Genomic DNA, 22,584 nt, shown 5'->3' on the forward strand with positions numbered 1-22,584 from the left:
TGCTTGAAACGGGCAAGTGTCAGTGAAGACACGTCCTGGTAATCATCTGTCCCCACGGCCTTGTGAATGTTGACCTGTTTAAAAGTCTTACTCACATCGGCTACGGAGAGCGTGATCGCACAGTCGTCCGGAACAGCTGGTGCTCTCATGCATGCTTCAGTGTTGCTTGCCTTGAAGCGAGCATAAAAGGCATTTAGCCCATCTGGTAGGTTTGCGTCACTGAGAAGATCACGTCACTGGGCAGATTGCACAAGGTTGTGCTATTTTCTTTGTTTTTTTGCATTGTTTGTAACTTTAAAAAATATATATATATTTTGTACATAATGTTACTGCTACCGTCTCTTATGACCAAAAATAACTTCTGGACATCAGAACAGCGATTACTCACCTCAAACTGGAAGAAGATTTTTATTGTAACGAGTCCGATGTGAAGGATATACTGCTTTCCCGGGAACAGGCCCAAATCCCTGTCATTTGCATGAAGAAAAGACGTAGAAAAAGGAGGCGGGGGTCGGGCTGCCTTCTGAGAATTCGTAGGCGAGCGAGTAAACCCCCACTGCCATCCATTCTATTGACCAACGTGCAATCATTGGAAAATAAAATCAATGACCTACGATCAAGATTAAACTACCAACGGGACATTAAAAGCTGTAATATATTATGAGTTGTGGCTGAACGACGACATGAATAACATACAGCTGTCGGGTTGTACACTGTATCGGCAGGATAGAACAGCAGCCTCTGGTAAGACAAGGGGTGGCTGTCTATGTATCAAGGTTTTGCTTGCCTTAGGTAGAGTTTTCATCTATACTCTTCGTAGCTGTCTGTTTACAACCAAAAACTGATGCTGGTACTAAGACTGCACTCAACAAGCTGTATACGGCCTCCTAGTGGCCGCGGACTTTAATGCAGGGAAACTTAAATCTGTTTTTACCTAATATCTTACAGCATGTTAAATGTGCAACCAGAGGGAAAAATAACTCTAGACCACTTTTACTCAACACACATAGACGCATACTAAGCTCTCCCTCGCACTCCATTTGGCAAATCTGACAATAATTTTATCCTCTTGATTCCTGCTTACAAGCAAAAATTAAAGCAGGACGCACCAGTGACTCGGTCAATAAAAAAGTGGTGATATGAAGCAGATGCTAAGCTACAGGACTGTTTTGCTAGCACAGACTGGAATATTGTCTGGGATTCTTCCTATGGCATTGAGGAGTACACCACATCAGTCACTGGCTTCATCAATAAGTGCATTGATGACGTCGTCCTGACAGTGACTGAACGTACATACCCCAACCAGAAGCCATGGATTACAAGCAACATCCACACTGAGCTAAAAGGTAGAGCTGCCATTTTCAAGGTGCCGGACTCTAACCCAGAAGCTTATAAGAAATCCCGCTATGCCCTCCGACGAACCATCATACAGGCAAAGCATCAGTACAGGACTAAGACTGAATCGTACTACACCGGCTCCCACTCTTCGGATGTGGCAGGGCTTGCAAACTATTACAGACTACAAAGGGAAGCACACCTGAGAGATGCCCAGTGACACGAGCCTACAGACGAGCTAAATTATTTCTATGCTCGCTTCAAGGCAAGTAACACTGAAACATGCATGAGAGCACCAGTTGTTATGGACGACTGTGTGATAACACTCTCCGCAGCCGATGTAAGACCTTTAAGCAGGTCAACATTCACAACGCTGCATGGCCAGACGAATTACCAGGACGTGTACTCCGAGCATGCGCTGACAAACTAGCAAGGGTCATCACTGACATTTTCAACCTCTCCCTGTCTGAGTCTGTAATACCAACATATTTCAAGCAGACCTAAATGACTACTGACCCGTAGGACTCAGGTCTCTAGCCATGAAGTGCTTTGAAAGGCTGGTCATGGCTCACATCAACACCATTATCCCAGAAACCCTAGACCCACTCCAATTTGCATACTGTCACAAACAGATCCACAGATGATGTTATCTCTATTGCACTCCACACTGCCCTTTCACACCTGGACAAAAGGAACACCTATGTGAGAATGTCATTAATTGACTAGAGCTCAGCATTCAACACCATAGTGCCCTCAAAGCTCATCACAAAGCTAAGGACTCTGGGACGAAACACCTCCCTCTGCAACTGGATCCTGGACTTCCTGACGGGCCGCCCCCAGGTGGTAAGGGTAGGAAACAACACATCCGCCACGCTGATCCTCAACACGAGGGCCCCTCAGGGGTGCGTGCTCAGTCCCCTCCTGTTCTCCCTGTTCACTCATGACTGCATGACCAGGCATGACTCCAACACCATCAAGTTTGCCAATGACACAACAGTGGTAGGCCTGATCACCGACAACGACAACACAGCCTATAGGGAGGATGTCAGACCTGGCCGTGTGGTGCCAGGATAACAACCTCATCGTCATTGTGATCAGGTCAAAGGAGCTTATTGTGGACTACAGGAAAAGGAGGACCAAGCATGCCCCCACTCGGCAGGTAGCCTAGTGATTAAGGCGTTGGACTAGTAACCGAAAGGTTGCAAGATCAAATCCCAGAGCTGACAAGGTAATAATGTCGTTCTGCCCCTGAACAAGGCAGTTAACCCACTGTTCCTAGGCCGTCATTGAAAATAAGAATTTGTTCTTAACTGACTTGCCTAGTTAAATAAAGGTAAAATAAATTAAAAACAGGGTTAAGAGCAGGTTGAGAGCTTCAAGTTCCTTGGTGTCTATTTCACCAACAAATTAACATGGTCCAAGCACACCAAGACATGTTGTGAAGAGGGCACGACAAAACCTATTCCCCCTCAGGAGACTGAAAAGATTTGGCATGCGTCCTCAGATTCTCAAGAGGTTCTACAGCTGCACCATCGAGAACTGGTTGCATCACTGCTTGGTATGGCAACTGCTCTGTCTCCAACTGCAAGGCACGACACGGCCCAGTACACCACTGGGGCCAAGCTTCCTACCATCCAGGACCTCTGTACCAGAGGAATGTCAGAGGAAGGCCCTAAAAATTGTCAAAGACTCCAGCCACCCTAGTCATAGACTGTTCTCTCTGCTACCGCACTGCAAGCGGTACCGGAGCGCCAAGTCTAGGTCCAAGAGGCTTCTGAACAGCTTCTACCCCCCAAGCCATAAGACTCCTGACCATCTAATCAAATGACTACCCAGACTATTTGCATTGCCCCCCCCCCTCCTTTACGCTGCTGCTATTCTCTGTTATTGTCTATGCATAGTCACTTTAATAACTCTACCTACATGTACATATTACCTCAATTTCCTTGACTAACCTGTGCCCCCGCACATTGACTCTGTACCTGTACCCCCTCTTTATAGCCTCGCTATTGTTATTTAACTTCTGCTCTTTAATTATTTGTTACTGTTAATGCTTTTTTTAAATATATTTTTCTTAAAACTGCATTGTTGGTTAAGGGCTTGTAAGTAAGCATTTCGTTGTAATACCTGTTGTAGTCGGCGCATGTGACAAATACAATCTTATTTTATTTTTTATATGTTAGGAACCCATAAAACGGCAGCCTTCCCCTCCCGCGCCATCTCTCTCAGCACTAAATAAATCAAATGTTGAAACAGAATGGCGTTGCACATCTCACTGTTAATATTCCCACTATGATGAGGTTTTAATATAAGGTCCTTCTTTTTTAATTTTGTCCAAATCATCCTAAAGTATCAACAAACAAAAAAAGACTTTTTATCTGTGTAAATAGACTTTATTAGGGCAAGTCTACAGTGTGCACAAATCAGTTCACTTGCAAGACCTATTACGCTGGAAATATTTTAATGTTCATTTCAAGCACTTTTGATTTAGCTAGAGTGTGCTTGCCAAAGATCAGAATGAGCACAATCACTTTATAACGCAACATTTTTACAGACAAAACCATCAGTAGAGACATTTTTATTTGCACAGCCTTTTATCCCCAACAAGTCAGTTTGATGGAAACACCCCTCTTGTGGGACAATGTGCATAGTGTTTTTATGCAGATTTTTTGAATATTCGCATGTACATCTGTCGCCACATGGATGGCAACCTAGCTAGTAACCAGATTTCCATCCAACCTTTCTATGTGAGGAAAGTACATGTACATAATCATTCCGTGCCTACTTGTTCGGTCTGTGGTTGTTTATTTTATGCCTGCTGGTTAGTCGGGCAGACACAGAGAGAAGTGACAGAGGAATGCATTATCAAGAAGGATAGAGAACAGTTGCTTCACGAGGTATCTCTACCTGGAAATGCATGATCTAAGTGATTGATAGTTGGTATTAAGCATTCATAAAAGTATGCCTTATTTACTTTGAAGAACTACTAAAATAGTGATTTTTGTCAGACAGCATATGCAACAATTGAAATATTTTATTAAAGAAAAGTAATGTGAACAAATTATGGTTAAGTGAAAAGCAGTAATGGGCAGTCTACCATCATGAGACTTTTATGAATTGCTTTATTCTGTCTGGTTACAACATTCAACCCACATCATACATTGCATTTCATTTAGAAACTGAAAACCGTGATCATTTTTCAATAATAGATCAGAACCCAAACCGACAATAATCGCTTAGCACTAGTAATCGCTCAGCATTGATGGTTTTGTGTTTCATGACAAAACCACTAGTAAATTTCAAAACCCATTTAACTTCTTTTTTTTTTTGGTACATAAGAATTTAATCAATTTTTTTTGGTATGTACACTATTCCATTACACACAGTCAATTTGATGGAAACACATCTCGGGTGGGAAAATAGGCATATTGTTTTTATGCACTGGTGTAAAGTACCTCAATAAAAACACTTTAAAGTACTACTTAAACGTTTTTTGGGGGCATCTACTTTACTTTACTATTTATGTTTTTTGACTAATTTTACTTTTACTTCACTACATTCCTTAAGAAAATATTGTACTTTTTACTCCATACGTTTTCCTTGACCCCCAAAAGTACTTTTGAATGCTTAGTAGGACAAGAAAATTGTCCAATTCACGCACTTATCAACAGAACATCCCTGGTCATCCCTACTGCATCCGATCTGGCGGACTCACTAAACACACATGCTTTTTTTGTAAATTATGTTTGAATGTTGGAGTGTCCCCGTGGCTATCCGTAAATAATTTTTAAAAACGTGGTGCCGTCTGGTTTGCTTAATGTAAGGAATTTGAAATGATTTATAATTTTACTTTTGATACTTAAGTATATTTTAGCAATTACATTTACTTTTGATTACTTAAGTATATTTTAAACCAAATACTTTGACTTTTACTCAAGTAGAATTTTACTGTGTGACTTACTTGAGTCATTTTCTATTAAGGTATCTTTACTTTTACTCATGTATGACAATTGAGTACTTTTTCCACCACTGTTTCCATACGGATTTTAGAATATTCACATTAAAATCTGTAGCCAATTGGATGGAAACCTAGCTAGTGACAGCTTATGAGATAAACAAGAATGGAAAACGCTCTACTTCTAGATCAACACTTAAACCTAATATACCCTGTCGCTTCACAAGATAAAACCTTCTGCTGTCTTACAGCATTGTTCCGGAATAATAAGATAAAAAGAAAGAAACAAAGTCACACACTCTAATTATTCTCATAGTTTACTCTCCGTTAGTCAGCACCTCTACAAAACAAACATTTTTGGGTGTGCGTCAGCTTATGCCTTTTACTAGACTAGAATAAAAAGAGGACTTTTAACATGTGACAGCACATATTCAAGACTACACAGTCATTCTATTGCAACATGTTGGGAAGTAAATGATTCATACCATAGAAAAATCACTGCTCCAAAGGCTTCTCCCCTTCAAACACTTTCACTTACCATTTTCACAAAGCCAAGGCATTTTGCTGCATTCATAATGCATATGTACTAAGGAACTGCATTACGGGGAAGTGATTTTTGTCTATTCTGCTATTTCCCTTACCTCAGCTCGCAGAGCCAGAAAAGTGGAGCATTAAGGTGTCCCTGATTTCTCTCATCTGGTAATGGCTGTTCCTTTCACACTCAGTCCACCTGCTTAGTGACATATTGGGACAAGTTTTCAGTACCTGCATATTACACAAGCACATATTACACCAATCCATTTGTGTTTTCTGATACATTCTGATGCTGGAGGTTATTAATGGTGGATAATGCTCTTTTGAGTCCCTTTTTAATGTGTTCGGATAAAAACACGATCTACTGTCAGAGAAGAGAGATGTGTTAATGAAGCCACTGTGACTAAAAGGTGGGTGTTCAAGTGCTAAGCAAAAAAGAAAGGGTGACAGCAATGAGTAAGCACAGCGAAGCACAGAATGGGTGCATAAATTAATAGCCATGAGTGTCATGCTAATCATTCTGTGCACAAATTGATGACCGGCTGTCGCTTAAGTCTTGGCTGCATAATAACGTTTCGTCTGATTTGTAATGGGGTGCAGTCTACCTCTTTATAGTGTCAAACATATGATATGCCAGTTTGTTCATTCAGAAGTGTGTCTCAATAATTTTGACCGACTATCCTTGAGGCAATATTTTGCTTATTATTATTAATGAATCAATTGCGACAGCAGACAGGGACATGTGGTGAGTTGTTATTCATGGAGTGTTTCTTCAGTTTCCATTTGAAGAGTTATAAATGTGTGAGTGCTCACATTTTTACAGCCTCAACAAACTGTTCATTATTGATTGATGCACCAGCATGCTTTTCCTTAGTATTTCTGTCCAGTGAAGATTCCTTTGCTTCAGCTGAAAGACTTGCAATTTATCAGTGGCAGCGGCATCTTAATACTAGAATAGTGTTGCTCAAGCCCATGTTAAAGGAGAAACCATTCCCTGCAGCTGTATGCCATGTTGTGGCTGCAGCTCCAGGAGTGGGTATTTGGGTCCATGCTGCTTGAAGGGGTGATTTATGTGAATATATTTTTCGCCAGTTGGGGAAGACAGATGGGGTTTTTCGAGACAATGGCTAATGTTTCACATTGGGAACCAGAGCTAAGTAGGTTATAATGTAGGTTATGTGTAACTGAAGATTGATGAACAGAGATTGTACTTTTCATTGCAACTACATCATTTATCAAATCAATGTTTTATTTGTCACATGGGCCGAAAACAACCTTATACCATGAAATGCTTACTTACAAGCCCTTAACCAACAATGCAGTTCAAGAAATAGAGTTAAGAAAATATTTACTAAATCAACTAAAGTAAAAAATAAAATGAAAAGTAACACAATAAAATAGCAATAACGAGGCTATACACAGGGGGGGGGTCAATGTAAATACAATGGTTTGCGAAAGTATTCACCCCCCTTGGCATTTTTTCTATTTTGTTGCCTTACAACTGTGAATTAAAATCGATTTTTGGCGGGTTTGTATCATTTGATTTACCCAACATGCCTACCGCTTTGAAGATGCAACATATTTTTAAACAAACAAGTAATAAGACAAGAAAACAGAACTTAACTAACTATTCACCCCCCCCAAAGTCAATACTTTGTAGAGCCACCTTTTGCAGCAATTACAGCTGCAAGTATCTTGGAGTATGTCTCTATGAGCTTGGCACATCTAGCCACTGGGATTTTTGCCCAATCTTCAAGGCAAAACTGCTCCAGCTCCTTCAAGTTGGATGGGCTCCGCTGGTGTACAGCAATCTTTAAGTCATTCCACATATTCTCAATTGGATTGAGGTCTGGGCTTTGACTAGGCCATTCTAAGACATTTTAATGTTTCCCCTTAATCCACTCAAGTGTTGCTTAAGGTCATTGTCCTGCTGGAAGGTGAACCTCCGTCCCAGTCTCAAATCTCTGGAAGACTGAAACATGTTTCCCTCAAGAATTTCCCTGTATTTAGCGCCATCCATCATTCCTTCAATTCTGACCAGTTTCCCAGTCCCTGCCGATGAAAAATGGATGCTGTTTTCGGGGTGATGAGAGGTGTTGGGTTTGCGCTAGACATAGCGTTTTCGTTGATGGCCAATAAGCTCAATTTTAGTCTCATCTGACCAGAGTCTCCCACATGCCTTTTGGCAAACACCAAACATGTTTGCTTATTTTTTTCTGGCCACTCTTACGTAAAGCCCAGCTCTGTGGAGTGTACGACTTAAAGTGGTTGTCACACCCTGACCTTAGATATCTCTGTTTTCTATATATTTTGGTTAGGTCAGGGTGTGACTAGGGTGGGTACTCTAGTGTTGTATGTCTAGGGTTTTGTGTGTCAAGGGTTTTGTATGTCTAGGGTTTTTTGTATTTCTATGTTGGCCTGATATGGTTCCCAATCAGAGACAGCTGTTTATCGTTATCTCTGATTGGAGATCATATTTAGGCAGCCCTGTTTTCAGCTTTCTGGTGTGGGATCTTGTCTACGGTTAGGTGCCTGTGTGCACACTAGTAGCTTCACGTTTAGTTTGGTTGTTTGTTTTCGATGAGTTTCAGTTGATTAAAAATATGTGGAACTCTATTCACGCTGCGCCTTGGTCCCATCATTTCGACTAACGTGACAGTGGTCCTATGGACAGATACTCTAATCTCCGCTGTGGAGCTTTGCGGCTCCTTCAGGGTTATCTTTGGTTTCTTTGTTGCCTCTCTGATTAATGCCCTCCTTGCCTGGTCCTTGAGTTTTGTTCGACAGGTTTGTTCTTGGCAGGTTTGTTGTGGTGCCATATTCTTTCCATTTTTTGATAATGGATTTAATGGTGCTCCGTGGGATGTTCAAAGTTTTGGAAATGTTTTTATAACCCAACCCTGATCTGTACTTCTCCACAACTTTGTCCCTGACCTGTTTGGAGAGCTCCTTGGTCTACATAGTGCCGCTTGCTTGGTGGTGCCCCTTGCTTAGTGGTGTTGCAGACTCTGGAGCCTTTCAGAACAGGTGTATATATACTGAGATCATGTAACAGATCATGTGACACTTAGAGTGCACACAGGTGGACTTTATTTGGCTAATTATGTGACTTCTGAAGGTAATTGGTTGCACCAGATCTTATTTAAGGGCTTCATAGCAAAGGGGGTGAATAGATATGCACGTGCCACTTTTCCATCTTTTAACATTGTATTTTTTTTTTTAAACAAGTTATTTTTATCATTTCACCTCACTAATTTTGACTCTTGTGTTTGTAATGCAACAATATAGGAAAAACGCCAAGGGGGGTGAATACTTTTGCACTGTAGGCACTGTAGTCCTGGGTGCCATGTGATTTAATTGTTAAGCATTCTTTTACTTGGGGGAAGAAGCTGTTAAGGAGCTTTTTGGACCTAGACTTGGCTCTCCGGTACCTCTTGCCATGTGGTAGCAGAGAGAACAGTCTATGACTTAGGTGACTGGAGGCTTTGAAAAAATGTTGGGCCTTCCCCTGACACCGCCTAGTATATACACTTCTGTTCCAGAGTTCCTCTGTCCAGTGTCTGTTATTTTGCCCATCTTAATATTTTATTTTTATTGGTACTATTTGATGAAGCTGCCAGTTGACACTTGTGAGGCATCTGTTTCTCAAACTAGACACTCTAATGTACTTGTCCTCTTGCTCAGTTGTGCACCGGGACCTGCCACTCCTCTTTCTATTCTGGTTAGAGACAGTTTGTGCTGTTCTGTGAAGGGAGTAGTACACAGCGTTGTACAAGAACTTCAGCTTATTGGCAATTTCTCGCATAGAATAGCCTTCATTTCTCAGAACAAGAATAGACTGACGAGTTTCAGAAGAAAGTACTTTGTTTCTGGCTATTTTGAGCCTGTAATAAAACCCACAAATGCTGATGCTCCAGATACTCAACTAGTCTAAAGACGGACAGTTTTATAGCTTCTTAAATCAGAAAAACGGTTTTCAGCTGTGCTAACATAATTGCAAAAGGGTTTTCTAATGATCAATTAGCCTTTTAAATTGATCAACTTGGATTAGCAAACACAACGTGCCATTGGAACACAGGAGTGATGGTTGCTGATAATGGACCTCTACGCCTTTTCCAGCTACGATAGTCATTTACAACATTAACATGTCTACACTATATTTTGGATCAATTTGATGTTATTTTAATGGACAAAAATTAGCTTTTCTTTCAAAAACAATAATTTCTAAGTGACTCCAAACTTTTGAATGGTAGTGTAGGTCCTGGATGATAAGGAAGCTAGGCCCCAGTGATATACTGGGCTGTACGCTTTACCCTCCTTAGCGCCTTACGGTTGGATGCCAAGCAGTTGCCATTCCAGGCGGTGATGCAACCGGTCAGGATGCTCTCGATGGTGCAGCTGTAGAACTTTTTGTGTATTTGGGGATCATGCCAAATCTTTTCAGTCTCCTGAGGGGGAAAAGGTGTTGTCGCGCCCTCTTCACAACTGTCTTGGTGTGTTTGGACCATGAACCTGCTCCACTGCAGCTCCTTCAATGTTAATTTGGGCCTGTTCGGCTCTCCTTTTCCTGTAGTATCCATTGGATATCTGTGTTTTACAAAGTTGTACAGTGTGTTGTATGGTATGTTGGTTGATATACTCATGATGTTGAAATGGTTTTGTTTGGATAATCCCTCAACTATTAGTAGATATTTTTGGTTAATGGTCATTTGTGCATCAGTAACATTATCTTTCATCAGAGAGACAATCCAATGAAGGGCAACAAATTAAGGCATGTCTTCCCTTTAACCAAACGAAAAACAGCTCTGTGGGATCGTGGGTGGAATGGCCCTACTGTGTTTGCCATTCCATCCACTCCAACCACAATCCCACTAAACATTTTTTCAGGTCTTGGATTGACTGTATACAAGATCATGAGATTGACTGAGACCAATTTAACAGTTTATTCAATTCCTCTTTTGCCAGGGCCAAACTGTTATGCAGACACACAAGTGATCCCAGCTGGACGTGAGGTGAAGATCGATGAGTGTTCAATCTGTTACTGCACGTATGAGGAGGGCACGTGGCAGATTGAGCGTCAGGCCACCTGCAGCAAGAATGAATGCTAGCAGAACTAGAGACTGGCACTGGAAGTGGGCATGGGGGCAGGGGTTATGGGGCCATGGGTGCTCCCACCGTGATAATTGCCAGTAAGTACGCAACTCAATGCTAGCCTGACTAAACCAAAGTGAACTCTGTTGAGCACAAACAATGGTGAGCGCAGTGTTCATTCTGGTTTGACCAGGCTAACTCAACGCAGCCTTCACTCAGTCTAAACCTGAGGTCAGGGTCACCCTCCAGACCGTATGATTTCTGCATTTATAACCACATGGATTATTAAATCAAGCTTTGTATGAAGATTTGTAATCCACATACAGAATATCTATTTATCTATGTACTGAATTATTTATGGAGAAATACAGTAGAAAAACTATAAACTAGCCAAAATATATTTTTTATAGGCGCTGTATTTTATTAAGCTGCTATGTCTTGGGTTAGAGGTCAAATAAACATCATGGAATGTATAGAATCCTTACTGTACAGCTGTCTGTGTTTTATAGAGGTAGAAACCATAGCCTACAGACAGGCAAGTGTCATTACCTGAAGTTAACCAATTGGTAAGGTTTCAATAGGACAACTTTATGTAATTTTGAAAATGACTTGTTGAAGAAATGTAAGAAGTTACTTGACTGTTTAAAGATTTAGCTCTCTTTTCTTGCCATTTTGATGTGTTTTGATTTTATGTGCATTTTGTAAGCAGTTCTCTATTATGTATTCATGTTTAAAATAAACAGCAACCTGGTGCACTGTAGGCGCTTGTATGGTAATATCAATTCCTTGAACCAAATACAGTTTTTAGATGTCGCAGCACACATCCTATTGATTCATGTTGATTTAGATGTTTCATTTTTGCAACTGTTATCTCACAAGACCGTTTTTATATGCTTGATGCAAGAGCTGATGGTTAATATTTCATAGACTGTCAAGAGAACATAGAAGAAATTAGTAAACAATTGTGCCAATTAATATGCAACCGCTATCTGCATTACAATAGAGGTTCAATGGTAACTGAAAATCTTGAATTTCCATAAAATCTGCCTAAGGACATAAGCTGGAATCGTGTTATTTTTAACTGAATTAATAAGGAGGAGACTGGGCTCTAATTACGTTGATCCCCACTTCCTGCTCTCTTTCCCAGCTGTAAAAGGTTTGCTTACTGGGAAGGTGTAAGTCGGAATTAATATTTAGGGAAGAGAAAAGGTTGTCTTTAATCATTACAGGTAGGCTAAGGATGAAAATACAGTACAATGTCATGATACAGTGCATTTGGAAAGTATTCAGTCCCCTTCCCTTTCCCCACATTTTGTAACATACAGCCTTATTCTAAAAACCCGTCTTTGCTTCATCAGTATGGGGTATTGTGTGTGGATTGAGGGATTGTTAAAAATAAGGCTGTAATGTAACAAAATGTGGAAAAGGGGTCTGATTACTTTCCGAATGCACTAAATGATGGAGTACTAAAACCAGCTCCAGGGTTGGAGACACAATCTGCAATGGTGGATTTAGTGTTGAGCTGTGTTTTTGTATTGAACCATTTTCACTCACAGTGTGATCGGTTGCAGTAGTACCAGATGTTTATACATCTAAACTCAGCAAAAAATAAACGACCTCTCACTGTCATCTGCGTTTATTTTCAGCCAACTTAACATGTGTAAATAGCTGTATGAACATAACAGGATTCAACAACTGAGACAAACTGAACAAGTTCCACAGACGTGTGACTAACAGAAATGGAAAGATGTGTCCCTGAACAAAGAGGGGGTCAAAATCAAAAGTAGCAGTCAGTATCTGGTGTGGCCACCAGCTGCATTAAGTACTGCAGTGCATCTCCTCATGGACTGCATCAAATTTGCCAGTTCTTGCTGTGAGATGTTACGCCACTCTTCCACCAAGGCACCTGCAAGTTCCCGGACATTTCTGGGGAGAATGGCCCTAGCCCTCACCCACGATCCAACAGGTCCCAGACGTGCTCAATGGGATTGAGATCCGGGCTCTTCGCTGGCCATGGCAGAACACTGACATTTCTGTCTTGCAGGAAATCACGCACAGAACGAGAAGTATGGCTGGTGGCATTGTCATGCTGTAGTGTCATGTCAGGATGAGCCTGCAGGAAGGGTACCACATGAGGGAGGAAGATGTCTTCCCTGTAACGCACAGCGTCGAGATTGCTTGCATAGACAACAAGCTCAGTCTGATGATGCTGTGACACACCGCCTCGGTGTAATGCTCATTCCTTCGACAATAAATGGCAAAAACCATGACTTGTCAGAGAAGAGCACTTTTTACCAGTCCTGTCTGGTCCAGCGACGGTGGGTTTGTGCCCAAAGGTGACGTTGTTGCCTGTGATGTCTGGTGTGGACCTACCTTACAACAGGCCTACAAGCCCTCAGTCCAACTCGGGCAGTTGTTGTTGCCATTCTGCAACTGTCCTGCAGGTGTGATGTTTGGATGTACCGATACTGTGCAGGTGTTGTTACACATGGTCTTCCACTGCGAGGACGATCAGCTGTCCATCTTGTCTCCCTGTAGCGCAATCTTAGGCGTCTCACAGTACGGTCATTGCAGTTTACTGCCCTGGTCACATCTGCAGTCCTCATGCCTCCTTGCAACATGCCTAAGGCACGTTCACGCAGATGAGCAAGGACCCTGAGCATCTTTCTTTTGGTGTTTTTCAGAGTCAGTAGAAAGGCCTCTTTAGTGTCCTACGTTTTCATAACTGTGACCTTAATTGCCTACCGTCTGTGAGCTGTTAGTGTCTTAACAACTCTTCCACAGGTGCATGTTCATTAATTGTTTATGGGTCATTGAACAAGCATGGAAACAGTGTTTAAACCCTTTACAATGAAGATCTGTGAAGTTATTTGGATTTTTACGATTTATCTTTGAAAGTCAGGGTCCTGAAAAAGGGACGTTTCTTTTTTTGCTGAGTTTATGTCTGACTCTACTACAGACTACTTTTGGACAATTACCCTTCTTAATACTGGTGGAAGAATTGAGCCTAATCCCGTTATGGTTTTACAAAGTAACAGCACAGAACAGTGCATGATGAAAAGGAGGCAAATGGACAGATGTGGTGATGTTTTGTCGGAGAGGGTCTGCTCTTCAGCTTGGTTCTCGGTGCCCCGGTCCCTAATGAGCAAGCCACACAGCAGCGCTCTTTGATCCAGGGTTGCCAGACAACGGTAGTGTGCCTCCAGCAGTGAGACGTGCCTGTGAGCCAGCCCTGCAGGATCGAGGTAAATAAGCCCAAATGTGTGCATTTACATGACAAGCTCCGCTCAAGCAGCAGGGGAGCAGTGCCACACATCCGTTTCTGTCTCTCCTCATCTACCCCTGTTCCCATACGCTTCCGCTCCCTTTCCAATCACATCTCAATTCACTCTCAAGATTTATGGATTGGGAATGTACTTGTGTGAAATGAATGCTCTTCTTTCCCTCTTTTCCTGTATACAATAGGTTACACTTGCTGGTGTGCACTGTGCATACTCCAGTCTCCATTTAGATGTTGATCTCTTTACTTTGTTTGGATAGTCCATCTGTAGATGCTTTACAGACTATCTGCAGCTTCTCTCCCCCCTCCCTTCCGTCTGTCTCCGTCTGTCTCTCTCCCGCCTCCCTTCATCTGTCTTTGTCACTCTCTCTCCTCTCTCTAAGTTAGCAATGAAAGAAAATGTAAGATTCACTTCCAAATGACTAATTGTCAAAACAGAAGAGAGGCCAGCTGTGTATCCACTCCAAAAGTAATGAATGTGTGCATGGACTTTATTTTATATCTCTGGTGATTGTGGATCCAATATTAATGAAATATTGGTTTTGGGATTCAGCCATTTATTCAACAGTTATCTATTCAAAGTTGTCTGACGTGAAGTTTAAGATTGAAAAGCATGATTAAAACCATCTCCAATGTCTACATACTCAAATTAAATGAGTTATCTACTTTGAAATGAAATTCCCAAAGTATCGTGCTTCAAGACTGCCGAGTCTTCCTTCAAAGAGTGTACATTAATTGGAGACATATGTCTGGGAAAAACACAAGAGATTATCCTGGTTCTCTCGACACAGTCACCTCACAATGAATCCCTATCGTTCTGGACAATGCTCATATCAGTGAGCCTGCATGCCTTTGCTCCTATTAAATGACGAAATTCATTATTCTTTAATGGCACCCAGCCATGGACCTCTGTCAAATTAAAAAAGTGCCTGCAAGGGTTGAAGGACCATTTGTGTAGTCAAGTGTTCAAATAATGAAGGCACCATCAGTTAACCAGTATCTGCGACAGTATACCAGTATCTGAGACTAGAATCTGTCATTAATTACATTTTGTTAGGATTACATTGCTGAGCTATCTCTTATATTAATGTGTTAGTAACATCTACATAAATTACTTACAATATCCATACGGCTGTGGAATAAACAAGTTGGGATAAATAACATTTACATGTGGATGCCAATGTAGCTAATCTATGCATACTGTACACACACACATATATATATATATATATAGCTCTTTGAATGCTGACACACACATATATATATATATATATATATGTCAGCATTCAAAGAGCTACAGATCACTGCATTTGAGCTCCTCAAAGGTTCCAGGGATATTACAAGGACACCTCAAACAGAACATGTAAAGGGTCTGTGTGCGTCATAAATACGGCGGATTCAAATGATGTATGATATCAAACATAGGCATAGCCAGAGATCATTTGTTTACAGACACATTCTCTTGATATTTTTCATCATTGCCCCCAGTGGAAAAGTCTGGCAAAGAAAAAGTCAAGAGTTTTACGGTACTGTACTGGAGGTTTGGAAACAGCCCAGACCTAGGCTACTGCCTGTGTATGCCAAGAAGAGTTGAGGCATTTTGTTGGCTAATCTGTTAGGAGTGCATCTCATGCAGCTTGTCAGTTCTCAGAGTATAGGATGCAACATCGCTGCATTCTCAATGTGCCCGTAGGAAATATCTGTAACAAATGCTTGTGCTGAAATATGTTTTTTTTTCTTTTTACTCTTTAAGTTTAGGAGATGTGAGTCATTCTGAGTCTCCTTTCTATCTGTTTATGACATTGAAAGTAATATTGTTTACCATTTTACATCTTTCTTGCTTCATGACCTGTACCTTTAATGGGAGCTAAAGGCCATGCTTCCATGTTGTCATGTAGAGGCCACCCATTTAAAATGATTTCTGCTTCTGGCAGAGTTCACATTGATAAGAGGATTCTGTTCTCCAGGTTCATAACCCAATTTAATTATGTTACTCCGTCTGCAAACCAGAATTTGTAAGATCCTGGTCGAATGAAACAGACGGAGGCCCAGCTAGGTCAAAAAGGTTTGTTCACGGAACGTTCTAAAGTCAAGAATACAAAACAATTCATTTTATACTGACTTCTCACGCACACACATACACACAAACATACGCACACACATACACACAAACATACACACACACATACACACAAACATACGCACATACATGTCCTGCTACGCACACACTGTCTGTCTCACTACCCTTGACCTTCAGACGTACTCCCTGTTCTCTCCCAAATCTCTAGACAGGTCGGCACCAAGCTCAGACAGTCTGTGTTTGAAATACCATAAAGACATTGTTTTACCCTAATTCTGACTAGGACTACACATTTATTGATTATGATTTGATACATTCTAATCAATTCCATACAATTATATGTTTCAGGGCGGAATATTCTAATCATTCAATTAACAGACAATTCTCACCTATCACACATCCACAAACAAATCTACCTTTATACCATTTCAGTCCGAATATTAGGAATGTGTGTTGCTTGTGAGTGCATTGAGGTGTGCTGTTTTCTGTAATGTGTGGCTGTTATTATCAACACTCTGACTCGTTAAGATATTTCATATACACAGACTTCGAGACTAAAGTTGCAGTAATTCAGTCAGTCCTTCTTTATGTATAGATAGAATCGTTTTTTCTGCCTTTGTGTATTTCAGTCATGGTCTTCACTTTATTTCTTAAGAATTCTGCAGTGCAGCTGTACACACTGTACATGAATTACACCAGACAGCAGCCTAATGCTAGTAAACAGCTTCGATAATTCCATTTGCTTCTACGTCCTTCTGAATCAGATCTGTCCAAATCCATTAAATCCATCTCACAGAACACGTACAGTAACATTCCCATGTGACCTGGCACTCCTTGATCAATTTAAGTTCATCTGTTCATGATTGAATGCTGAGCTCTAGAGAGTCTGACTGGCCTGAAATTGTGCTTTAGATTCAGTGTTATATTTCGTCTGTTGCTCTCAGCCACACGTTAACATTTTGAATTTCACATTTCTGGATGGGGTTACATTCAGCTGGGGTTGACACAGTCACAGGGGTGAAACGCCAACATCTCTGTAACATTCCCTACCATAGCATTATATTCCAGAATCCCAGTCACCATGTTTGGTTGAAAAGGGTCCAGTTGTGGTATCAGAAACCAGCATCAGCAACAGACAATGCTTTACCTCAATATCAACATCAATCACTAATGAAGAGAGGAAAGCATGTCTCCGTCTCCCCTTCTCCCAAAAGTAACTGTCTAATGGATATTGGGGATTTAATCTAGCTCTATCCATCATGGCCTGTTTTCCGTCCAGATGGGTGAATGATAAGATAAGGACTACACGTCTTCTAGGACAACACTGCAACACCATCTCCTCCAGAGAGAGGCAGCCAAACTCCGGTGTGACCTGATTACTGGATGCATGCCAGGTGGTTCAATAACGAAGAGCATTGTTTTGATAGGCACATCTGCGTAACTAGCTGTCAGTCAGATTGCAGGGAGGATTGTGTTATCGTAAAGAAAGCAGCCTTTCTCTTCGCTCGACTGAGTTCCACATGTTTGTATTTATAACCCACCATTTTATATGGCCCTCGTATTGTAATTCATCATCTAACACTTGATACGGGCTGTCAGAGCACACAGTGCATATATTCACTTGGCTTACAGTAATATCGATGGCCCATCTTCTCCCCTGCGGGTACCTAGTTTGTGAACAACACAGGTGTGTCAGAATTAAATGCAAACAACTCTTGACATTTTTAACGGAGTCTTTCCTTAATGATATCTATCCTCCAGATACCTGACAGCAGTTATTGGTTAGCGAGTGACTGACTGAGGCAGTGCATTTGCTGCATTTAAGTTTCAAAAGCAGGTAATTCCACTTTGGTCGGTGGGAATGAAAACAGCTTGGCTAGGCAATAGTGGGGTTGTTTAATAATGGAAACAAAGGTCTCTGAAGACAAGTCCATTTCTCTGAGCAACAGAGAAAGTCCATTACCCTCGGGGTTTCTTTGCCTAATGCAAACGCGTACTATCTTAATTCAGAATCAGAGATGTATTATTGCACACAGATAAAGAGCTTTTAGCCACATCCAGAGCTGTCTCTTTCTTCTGCCTCACCTATGGAAAATACTACACAACAAAATATATACAAGGAGAATGGGTCTGAAATTCCTTCGGGTAGATTGTTTCCTGTGAGCAATTTCCTATTGTTTCCTATGATAAACCATCTGAATATACTTTGTTTCTGAGGAATAATTGTTTGATTGATTTTTCTATAGCCTTGTAATGCTGGGTCATAGTCTACATGTTAAAAACCTATTTGATTTAAGTACAAATGGGTGTAAACATGGGCACTTGCCAAAAATGGAATTCCATATTTCAATCATAGACCATTGACCTAAACAGTTACACATATTCAGTCATCACTGTTCTATCACTAAAATAATGCATCTTATTGGTTGATGCTGATGCATTATTTTAGTAATAGAACAGTGATGACTGAATATGTGTAACTGTTTAGGTCAATGGTCTATGACTGAAATATGGAATTCCATTTTTGGCAAGCGCCCATGTTTACACCCATTTGTACTTAAATCAAATTGTGTACTGCTAGCTAAGTGTACTGTTAGCTAGCTAGCCAACGTTAGCTGGTTGGCTCGCTAGCTAACATCACGTGCATGATCTTATTATTTGTATCTCAGAGCCATTTGCTTGGCTAGTTACAGCCTAATGTTAACATTGAACCTGGTTGCTTAGCTACCTGCAGATTCATGCAGGGTAGTAACGTCATGAGTTGGGATTATGGTTCATTATTTAGCTGGCTAAATAGCTACATGTCTTAACAAAAGACTCCACTAAGTAACCATTTCGCGTGTGTTCGTAAATTCAATCTGGCCATCTACTCCGGTTACAGAGCACTCTCGTCTGACTGTGCAAGAGCACGGAATAACTGATGAATTTACAAACGCTCAACACCTGTTGAATATGGCCGGTATCAGTAAACCTCGTTAAAAAAGCGGAATTCAATTGTTGCCAGCAGCGCAATTAGTCACCAACTCTCTGGATAACATGAAAACAGCCTAACCAGCTTTGCTAGGGCGAGTAAAAAGGTCAGATTTTGGGTGGGGCTAAAGCTTAAAAGGGTGTGATTGGTGCTGAATGGGTGTAGACAAAGAAGAGCTCTCCAGTAGGTACCAAAACATTCAAAGGCCATTTTTTTCAAAAGTGAGGTCACAAGTTGATCAACTTTCAAAGCAGAATTACGTACGTACGTAGAATTATGTTCCTCAAATGCAGTGTATGATATACAATTTTGTAGCTCTGAGTCTCTACTTTTATCCAATGTAAAAAAAAACACAATTTAAAATGTTGAGTTAAGACTGAATCAATTCGGTCGGTCACATATGATTGGATTTTCTGCTAATAAAATTGTTTTTAACATTGCTTATGTACATTTGCATTATTCTTTGAAGCGCTATGCTTCAGTTGCATAATCCAGGTTAGGTTGAACACCCACTAAAAGCTTTAATTAGCAGTATGTTTAGTGGAGACTCCACAGCTGAATTAGTGATGGGAATGAACAGGAGAAACTTAATGAGGTGACTCATCACTTTTCTCCAGCAGGTAGACCTTTGTTTGCGTAGGTAGGCTGCTTACTTTTCTTTTGTGAGTTCTATCTACTCATGAATTCTTCATCTGCATGTTCTGTAGGTTTCCTAAGTCTCTGACAGCTTCGCTGAGCGTGACATTGGTATATGATGATTTTCAGTAATATTCAGCCTTGGGGAATCTGAACATTAACCATCATGCTCATACAGCGTCATGATGGCGCCTTAGAGGCTGGACTGGGGAAATAATGTGTGTGAAAAGCTCCATATTAGAAGCATTATAAAGTGGAGATTTTCCGCCCCCCACCTCCTTCATGAAAAATGTACAGAGGCATATTTATGACTTCATTGAACTAACTGAGTGTGACAAGTACAGAGCAGGAGCGACTGAGGGCAGGGAAGCAGTAGCACAATAAAGCCCTTGGCCACTCTCAGAGGACATGACTGCCCCTGGTGCTCATGGGAGTTTTCATCTAAGCATTCTGTTAGAATTGTTTTTCCCAGTGGTTGGAGGTACAACATGAGACCGAATCTACTACATCCACTTTGCCCTGAGTCAACTCTTATGCATGGCCAGTGATCAATTCACTGCCTCTTTACAGTATGATGCATACATCCCAAGTGCCATGACCTACAGCACGAGGCTATAAATATATGGCCATACATTTTCACGAGTTTAGATAGACATATGGACATACTGTACTCCAAGTAACCAGTACGAAGAAACACCATGTATGGACAGTGTTTGACTCTCTTTATTTCTAGCTTATATGTAAGTGCACATTCCTCACATACCTCATGTATAAGGATCCCTATAGATCAGATTTCTCTCAGGCCATCACAAGACCCAATAACTTCTTCTGGAATGTTCCACTATTACTTTATTTCCTTTTGGTTATCAGCTTTTCTGGCTAATTTATGCATTTATATGTTACATTAAACATTAAACATTAAACTTTGGAATCCATGCCCTCCTAACAGTATCTGTCTCTCTTTCTCCCATCAAGATTGCCTAATCTGTAGGTGTCATTCTGGGTCACCATCAGTCTTCAGCCCGTTGTCTGATTGCTTAAAATAATCCCTGCCCAGGAGGAGAATCAACCCCACACACATTGCCTACGATAACAACACTGAAATCATGACTGCTTTAATGACCCTCTGCATCACAAAAGCTCCAAATTCCAAAGCTGCATTTTCTTACAGAGGAATGCAGCCAGTTCAGATCTGTCCCTGCAGCGTGGTAGTGTTAGGCCCGGCACTATGGGATAGATGTGAGATTTAAATAATTTCCGAGACTGCAGAGGAGGAGGAGAAAGAGGCAGACAAGCTGACTAATAGTAGAGAATTTTGTAACAAGCACTGCTTCAACGGAAATTTCTCACTCCAGAAATACCCCTGTCCCTGCCAAAAATACTTTCATCCTGGGGCAAAGGGGAGGGTTTCAATTCATTAATAGCTTTTCCCGCTACATAACTGGATTTTTTTTAAAAACACATCCATTGAAATAAATGATGGGATATCATATAGAATACACTTTGAATGGGAGTGTAATAAATAGGGCACTGGGTGGAATTAATTATTTGACCTCGGGAGTAATGGACATGGAACTTTTCAATATTATTCTATGCCAGGGCAAATGTACTGTACTTGACACATACTACCTGACGCATTCTACAAAGGGTATATTGACTTGGTAAATGGTTGTATTATTAATACGGTAGGCCTATTCAGTTCTGTGAAAAGCCAGTGTCATTTGAGACACTGTGAGAGACAAGCAGTGTGATTTTTCACAGCACATGGTTATCAGAAAAACTAATTAGGTTATTTTTAACCCAGCACTTTTAACATGTACAGCTCTTGAGAGGTTTACGTTAGCTAAAGACAGCCTGACTAAAGATCATCCATCAACAGACGTCACCATCATCACTATGACAGCCTAGATTAGAATGAATTACCGCTCAAGATCAGAGCATAAATAGGCCTTCATTTAGCCACAATGAACAATTGAGATTGAGACGACCATATAATTGTAAAATAGTGTTTAATATGGAAGAGTTTCAATTTATTTGCACAAACATTTACTTTTCAAATTGCAATTTTAACAACCCAAGCATCTTCTAATGTATGGGCACTGAAGCAGATTGTATGTGATGTAATTTGCTCCACTGCACATAACAAAACAGCCCTTTGCAGGCAGAACAGCAATATCACCAGATCAAGCCATTTACAAATGAACAATCCTTGTGTATCCAATGCACCTACTGTATTTGTCTTGCTTCAAATTAAAAGTCAGCTATTCCTAATAGTCATGTCAGACTGTCAGCACTATCTTTGTTTTGAATTTTGACTTTTAATTTTCACACTGGATAGTTTACATGCAACAACTTCAAACGTATTATATTATTGTCACCATACTGGTTCTGTCCAAGAAAAACTATCACATATCCACTAGGCCTAAATTGTAGGTCTACAATTACTATTAGGATACTGAATTGTCATAGATAGTGGATCTGTGCCTCCATCTAGTGATCATTTACAGGTATTGCTGAAAATAATGCACACATTAAATAAAGAGAATGCCCGCTGTGCAGTGCATACTTAAGTGGGTAAATGTATTTGTTATTATTTTGAATTTCCTCCAAATTACAGGGGAGCTCCATTCTGCAAATTCTCCTTGTAATATCATCCCCTGTGTTAGATCCTTTTTGCTCCACCAACCCTCAAACCACCACCA

General features: G+C 40.8%; 1 protein-coding gene across 1 annotated transcript in view; it reads left to right on the forward strand.

The window, feature by feature from the left end:
• Positions 1 to 11,595, forward strand: part of LOC139381751 (brorin-like) — a 49,382-nt gene extending 37,787 nt beyond the window's left edge. The window contains exon 4 of the mRNA XM_071125500.1: positions 10,790 to 11,595. Coding sequence (XP_070981601.1) covers positions 10,790 to 10,932 — 143 coding nt within the window. The 3' untranslated portion in view covers positions 10,933 to 11,595. The remainder of the gene's footprint in view (positions 1 to 10,789) is intronic.
• The last annotated feature ends 10,989 nt before the right edge of the window (positions 11,596 to 22,584 follow it).

This window comes from Oncorhynchus clarkii, chromosome 23 (genome assembly GCF_045791955.1).
Source record: "Oncorhynchus clarkii lewisi isolate Uvic-CL-2024 chromosome 23, UVic_Ocla_1.0, whole genome shotgun sequence".
NCBI lineage: Eukaryota > Metazoa > Chordata > Actinopteri > Salmoniformes > Salmonidae > Oncorhynchus > Oncorhynchus clarkii.